Here is a 7,124-nt window from a genome sequence, read left to right as displayed (position 1 = left end):
ACTGGTGCCAGTCCAGCCCCTGGGGTACACGCTGCACTGGTGCCAGTCCAGCCCCTGGGGTACACACTGCACTTGGCCAACCAAGTGGGTAGTGTTACCACTCCCGCTTTGACTGTGGAAGCACAGGGACCCCAAGCTTGCCCAAGGTCTGCTGGTCAGAAGCCCTAGGAAGGTTCCAGCCCAGTGCTGGATGGGCAGCGTCTGCTCTTACACACCATGGCCTGCTTCTTGAATGCTGTCACAGTGGCCATCTTAGAAGAGGTCAGAGGTCGCAGACCTTCACCCTCCTGGTAGCCCACCATCCAGCTCGAGTGGACCCTGGGTGGGCACAAAGTCAGAGGTGGTACTTGTGGTTTTCACATGCATGGGAGCTATTGGACATTTGTCATGCAGGGGCCTGGAGCCCTTGCAGCAGACCCCAACAGACCACGCCTGTTCCAAGCAAACCTACCCCCCACCTGGACAGAGCACAGGCCTCACCCAGCCAGGCTTCCTGCTCCTAGAACCCCCAAACGCCTTGGCTGACTACATTCTCCAAGCTCCTTGTCCTTTAGAGTTGAGAAAGCACTGTCACATTTGATCTCTTGGCCCAGCTGTCAAATGTTGAGAAAAGAAGAAAACCTCATAGGGCTTAGGCGCACGGGAGACGTGGGCAGAGCCTAGACGTTTCCTCTTAACTGTCCCTGGGTATGTGATGAGCGTCATCTGCTTAACCCGGCTGCTGCCCTCACACAAGCCTTTTCCTCCCTCAGACTGCAAAAGAGCCACAGCAGGTCCCCCTCAGCAGGGCTGGGTGTCCAACAAAGATGTTGTGCTGAAGGTTCAGAGTTTGCCTTCAAATGTCAGCCAGTTCAAGGTCTGACAGCCTGTATGAGTCCGTTCTCTCACTGCTATAAAGAACTACCTGAGACTGGATAATTTATAAAGAAAAGAAGTTTAATCTGCACATGATTCTGCGGGCTGTACAGGCTTCTGCTTCTGGGGAGGCCTCCGGAAACCTACAGTCATGGCGGAAGGCAAGGGGGAAGCAGGTGCATCTTCACATGGCTGACAGGAGAGAGAGTGAAGGGGGAGATGCTACACACTTTCAAACCACATCTTGGGAGAACTCTATCACAAGACAGCACTAGGGGGCTGGTGCTAAACCATTCAAAACCACCCCAATGATCCAATCACCTCCCACCAGGCCCCACCTCCAACTCTGGGGATCACAATTTAGCATGAGATTTGGGTGGGGACACAGTGCCAAACCATATCAGCCCTTCACGAGCTAGCTGGCACAGGCTTTGCTGGCGTGTTAGGTGGCGTCTCTGCACATGGAACCACATTCTCTCTGTCCAGCCCATCCCAAATAGATCTTGACTGTCACCTTCTGTTGCCTCCCAGATCCAGTGCACATTGCAGGACGTCGGCTCGGCTCTGGCGACACCGCGCTCCTCGGCCCGGGAGGCTCACTTAAGTAATTCTCAACCTCCTGTGAGCCCTAGGGTCAGGGGACTCTCCTAGGGGTTACCATCTGGGAGCCCAGGCCCCCAGGGACCCACAGGTGGGCCAGTCAGCCTTGCTTGTAGCCCCTGGGAGGGAAAGTACCTTCTGAGCCAGTGGAAGCGTCTGCGGGACAGCCAGGTGGAAGGGCAGCGGGGGCGGTTCCCGCCATAGTCTGGTGGATGATGGCCTCATGGTAGTTCCCTCTGCTCCTTGGCTCCTCAGAGTACACCGCGTTCGAGTCGGGGCCCATCCTGGAGCTGGAGCAGTGGATCGACAAGTATACCTGCCAGCTCCCACCACTCACGGCCTTCATCCTGCCTGTAGGTACTGGGCAGGCTTAACTGGGGGTGGCTGCAGGCAGTTGCAGTGACAGACACACATGGGCTCTGAATAAGTCCCTCTGTTCACAGTGACAGACGCTGTCCTCCAGTTTCCCCAAGTCCCTCCAGGTCCTCACCGGTCCCTTCCAGCCCTGCCCACTCTGGAGCAGGGTGCCCAGTGGGTGTGCCCTGGCAGGGCTCCTGGAGGCAGAATGCTTCCTGGTTTGGGGGGCAGGGCTGGACTTCAGAGGAGCTGCTGTCTGCAGTGGGCACACCTTTCCCACCCTGCTCAGGCAATGTCCCTTTCTGCTTTCAGTCGGGAGGCAAGATCAGCTCAGCGCTGCATTTCTGCCGGGCCGTGTGCCGCCGGGCTGAGAGACGGTAAGAGGGCCCAAGGGAAAGGGAGAGGAACAAGGGGGAGGGGAAGGGGGAGGGGGAGAGGGAGAGGGGCCTCTGCACCGCGGGCAGGAGGCAGGCACAGCAGGGCCATCTCTGAGCCATCCGGCCACACATCAACAGACCCTGTCTGGGCCCTTCTACTGTGCCAGACGGGGACCAGGACAGACCAAGTTCCTGTCCTCAGAGCACTGTGTTGTGGAGTGGAGACAGTGACACGTGACCAAATGGACTATCAGACAACACAATTGCACCTTGCTGTGAGCCCTGTATTCTGAGAACAACAGGAAGTTATTGCTGGGTTCCCAGCCATGTTGGGACAGGGGTAGACATGAAAGGACCCTGCTGGCCTCTGGGTGCATAAGGCCCCTGAAAGGCCTGCACGGCTGTGGGGAGCCCAGGTGGACGCTGTCAGCAGACTAGCCACCACCATCCCAAAGCTACTGACAGCCTTTTCAAGGAATCTGTAGAAGGAAATGAGCAAAGTCTCTAGCTACACCACTCAGAGACCAGGCTGCCAGCCTGCTTTACAGAGAAGAGAAAGCAAGCCCTGCTTTGATCCAATGGACAGGTACTTTGCGTTCATAATTTCATTTACTCCTTGTTGATAGCCCTGGGAGAGGTGGTGTGGCCTCCGCTTTACAGGAGTCAGGAAGCTGTGGCTCAGAGAAACGACACCGTGGCCACAGTCCCCCAAATGGTTGGTAGCAGAATCCAGATTGGAGTCCACGTCTGTCTGGGCCAAGCACGAGCTCTTCCACAGTCCCACATCACTAAGGTTTTGTTCTTTATGAAAGGCTCTTGGGCCCAAATAGCTCCTGTAACAGAGCAAGCTTTGGCTTCAAAAGAAAAAAAAATGTCATTTGTACAAAGCCATCCATCAGCAGTGCTCATAATAGCAAGAAACTGGAAACAACCCAAAGATCCAACACAGGCATAGAGCAGCTGACAGGCCCTCCGTGCAGCAGAGTTACGCAGCCGTGGCAGTGGCCAGGTGCAGATCGTCCTGAGGTGGGAACGCGCGCCCGGGGCATCTCGGGTGAAGAAGCTCCTCGCTGAGTGTGCGGTGCCCACTAGAGACAGCCTGGTACTCTGACAGGCCTGGACGCACACCCTGCTGGGCCGCTAGCCAGGTGCATGGCTTTGGGTGGGGATGAGAACCCTGAGGCTGGGCTTTAGGTGGCTGGCCTGCCAACAAAGTGTATGCCACAGGGTGATACCTGGGAAAGGCTCAGCAAGGGCCCGCCACCACACTGGTGCCCAGCAGATGGCTGTCCAGTGTCTAATGTATCTGCACATAGACGGGCATGGACCCTAGGAATCCAGAATTCTGTGGAATCAGGAGCTTGGTCTGCCTGGGTCTTTTTCTCCCCTGTGAAGTTGTTCTAAGTCATGATGTACAAGCATGATGTACAAGGGGCTTAGAGTTTAGCCCATTGGGAATTAAGGGTCAGGCCCCCACTTCCTTTGAAGGCTGGAGGCTGACCACCCCAACTTCACCCCACCCAGACTCAGGTCCAATGGTGCAAAAGCTGGCTGACTGGCCGGGGTGTGGTGTAGGCCAGGCGGCTCCCTCAACTCCCCAGCTGTGCTCTAGTCCTCCTTGGCCAGGCGCTCCTGTGATGTGCCCGTGGAAAGGGGGCCGATGGCCTGTTTAAACCCACCTGTGACGGATTTGTCATCTCCAGTGCTGGCTGAGCTTGTGCAGGCTCAGGTTGAGCGGTAGTGGGATGTGAAATGCTGCTCAAGGTTTAGGCCCCAGGTCAGAGCCTGTTAAGCCCCATAATGTCACATGACTCAGTGTCTCCTCCCTTTCTAGTGTGGTGCCTCTTGTCCAGATGGGAGAGACCGATGCGAACGTGGCCAAGTTCTTAAACAGGTACTCGCGTGGAACCTGGGGGTCCCTCTCTGAAAGCCGAGGCTGGTCTGTGGGAAGTAGCAGTGGTGCAGTGTTCCCACACCCCCTCCTTCATTCCCTTAGTGTTTATGAACATCTGCTCTGTGCCAGGCACCACGGCAGGCACAGGAGAGGCAGTGGCGAACAAGGTGGACACTGTGCCTGTCCCGAGAAGATTTAGATCTTATTGGGAGAGGCTGCTGTAAAAACCAGGAAGAAAAACTTATGTACAAAGTGGCCTTGCGGGAGCGAAGGGCGTTCTTAGAGGCTGGGTGCTCAGGGAAGGCCTCTCGGTGGTGACCGACCAGGGAGCCAGGCTTCAGGCCCTCTCTCAGCCAGTTTCCTCTCCCCGAGAGGGCCTGGGGCAGTGTGAACCAACAAAAGAGAGCCGGGCCAAGCTGAGCTCAGGGGCCCCCCGTGCAGGCCCCAGTGAGCCAGGCTAGCCCAGGGAGGGCTTCCTCTGCCTTGCTGCTGGCCCATGAGGCTGGAGCCACACCTGGCCCAACGCCTGCTCTGCTGGTTCCTGCCCCAGCCCTGGCTCCTGTGGCACCAGTGTGAGCAAGGCCAGAGCCTGGGGGCAGGTAGAGAGCTGGGGGAGTGGGTCTGCACCCCAGGAGCTGTCCTGGGTGTCTAGAAAGTGACCTCAGGCCCCTGACTGGCCACTCCTCCCACGGACATGGCCTGGCTTTGACAGGTCCTGAGCAGCCCCTTTCCTTCTGGGAGTGGGGTTTCACCGGGAGTGAGGAGCAGGTCTATTTCACCTTCAAAGCAGCAACCCTGGGGGGACCTTTGCGGTCCCATAGCATTGCACGGGACAGGCCATTTCATCTCTTCAGTGAGGCTTCACAGAGCCAACAAGCAACAGGTACGCTGCTGCCCTCCAGGGGCACGCGGCCCAGAGGTAAAGTACCCCGAACCACCTCCCCTTCGCTGTCCCTGAGAGCCAGCTGTGGGGCTCAGGGCGCCTGAGTCAGGGGAGGGCTCAGGAGGACGTGGTGTGGAGCTGGCCTCTGAGGGCAAGACTGGAGCAGAGAGAGAGGGAGGAACGTGGTGCCCAGTGCTGGGAATGAAACAGCAAAAGATGCGGACAGCAGGAGGCAGAAGAGCTGACAGCATAAGTGCCTTGTGGGGCCCGTGGCGTTGTCCTCTAGTTCCCTGCATTGCTGCCCCTGCAGAAGGCCTCATGCACAGATGGCCCATTGCTGTTGGCTCAAAGGAGGAGGCGGGAAAGGGACTGGGCTCTGGTCTCTAGAGTGCCCCAGCCTGTGCTGCTCACCTGGTACCTTTGGCAATGTTTGGAGGCATTACCGGTTGTCACACTGGGTTCAGGGGTGCCACTGGCATCTGGCGGATGGGGACCAAAGGTGCTGTCAGCATCCTACATTGCACAGGATGCACAGGACAGCCCCGAACACAGAGAATGATCCAGAATGTCAGTAGGGCCTAGTCCAGCAGTGTCACCATCACCCAGGATGGGAACTAGACCTACAGAGTCCCGGGCCTGGCCCAGCCCTCCCGAATCAGAATCTGCACGTTGCTTAGATCCCGCGGTGATGCCTGTGCACACTGTAGTTTGGGAAACACCCAAACTGATCACGCACATGAGCCCTGATCACTCAAAAGTGCAGAAACCAGCTCAGAGAGGAGTCCAAAGTCATCTGCCCTCTGGGGTAGGGCTGGGGCAATAGCCTCATCCTGCAGGAATGGCCCCAGCCTTGACATTGGAGTAGAGTCCTTGGCATTCACAGCAGCTGGCCTCGCATGCCATCCATCAGGTGCAAGGTGGTGGGCCCCCGCCCTCCCTGCACAGTGTGCCCAGAGCGCGTCATTTATATCTCCTCCTTGTAGGCAGATATGGGAAGACCCAGTTAGCATTGATCTCTCATTTCAAACCACTCTGTTTGCTTCTCTCTCTCTGCCCCTCCAGACTCAGTGACTATCTCTTCACACTAGCCAGATATGCAGCCATGAAGGAGGGGAATCAAGAGAAAATATACAAGAAAAATGACCCATCAGCCGAGTCTGAGGCACGCTGAAATCACAGAAAGTGGGAGCTTGGAGGATCCCTCCATGGCAATGGTCATGGAGAGAGGAGCTTGCCCTTCTGGGGTCCTGGTTCCTGAAGAGCTCACCCAGAGAGACTGAAAGCAGCCTTTCGTCCCAGCTCTGCTTTGCTCCACACCTCCTGCCACCTTCCTCAAGGGACTGTGACCCTTTGGGGATTCTGTCCCTGACCCTGCTTCCCCAAGCTCTCCTGGGTCTTGGAGGGATGTGGGAATGAATTGGCATTGCAGGAAAGACAGGTAAAGTGATTGCTGCAGTGAGAAGGAGCTGTGCGGAAAAAGAATAAAAGTGAGAAAGGCTGGAGCCGTGTGTGTGTGTGTGTGTGTGTGTGTGTGTGTGTGTGTGTGTGCCCTCCCACTGCCAGCTCAGATTGTTCAGAGATTTGGAATGGGACCAGAGGCCCTTGAAAATGTAATTGTGATTTACCTGTGCCAAAGGGGCTTTAAATGTCACATTTGTAACGGGGAAGGCGGACAGGATTTGGAAGTTTAGTTACCTCTGAGCCACCCATCACCGCCAAAGTGTGGGGGAAGGATAGCTGCAGATTGACAGGCGAGGCTCAGAAACTCCTGGCTTAGATTGAAGTGTGTGTGGTGGGGGTGCAGCTTAGAGGACCCCCTCTGAAAGGGGTGGAGACCCTGCTGAGAACAACACTACCACTTGAAGGTGAACATTCCCTGTCCAGTTGGACTGAGTCGAGGGTCTGCGGTGCAGCGTCTTCAGCTTAAGAAAATGAGGTTGTCAGTTTCCAGCGACGCTGACATCCACCAGACTGATTTCTCCGATGTTGCACTTGGCTGGCTTACGCCTCTGAGATCCATGCACGGCTGTATTTATTTCAGTTGTCACCGCTCCTCCCTCCTGCTATGAAACGACACTTGCCAGTGCCAGCAGTGTCCTTGGGAAAGGCGATATTTATGAAGGGCAGAAGAGGCAGCCCCAAGAACCTGAAGACTGCA

At 56.5% G+C, this 7,124-nt stretch overlaps 1 protein-coding gene across 3 annotated transcripts in view; it reads left to right on the top strand.

Annotated features, from left to right (window-relative positions):
* MMAB (methylmalonic aciduria (cobalamin deficiency) cblB type) overlaps positions 1 to 6,468 on the top strand; it is a 16,898-nt gene extending 10,430 nt beyond the window's left edge. For 2 of the 3 annotated variants that reach the window (XM_011997840.1, XM_011997841.1), the window contains 5 exons: positions 1,387 to 1,459; positions 1,711 to 1,808; positions 2,125 to 2,189; positions 4,024 to 4,083; positions 6,029 to 6,468. In XM_011997840.1, coding sequence (XP_011853230.1) covers positions 1,387 to 1,459; positions 1,711 to 1,808; positions 2,125 to 2,189; positions 4,024 to 4,083; positions 6,029 to 6,137 — 405 coding nt within the window. In that variant the 3' untranslated portion in view covers positions 6,138 to 6,468. Of the gene's footprint in view, positions 1 to 1,386; positions 1,460 to 1,710; positions 1,809 to 1,898; positions 1,987 to 2,124; positions 2,190 to 4,023; positions 4,084 to 6,028 lie in introns of all 3 variants that reach the window. The other variant, XR_001007973.1, reaches the window with a different exon arrangement.
* The last annotated feature ends 656 nt before the right edge of the window (positions 6,469 to 7,124 follow it).

Source organism: Mandrillus leucophaeus, unplaced genomic scaffold (genome assembly GCF_000951045.1).
Source record: "Mandrillus leucophaeus isolate KB7577 unplaced genomic scaffold, Mleu.le_1.0 Scaffold55, whole genome shotgun sequence".
NCBI classification, from domain to species: Eukaryota; Metazoa; Chordata; class Mammalia; order Primates; family Cercopithecidae; genus Mandrillus; species Mandrillus leucophaeus.
Note: the sequence above shows the minus strand (reverse complement) of the source record. Positions and strands in the feature narration are given on the sequence as shown.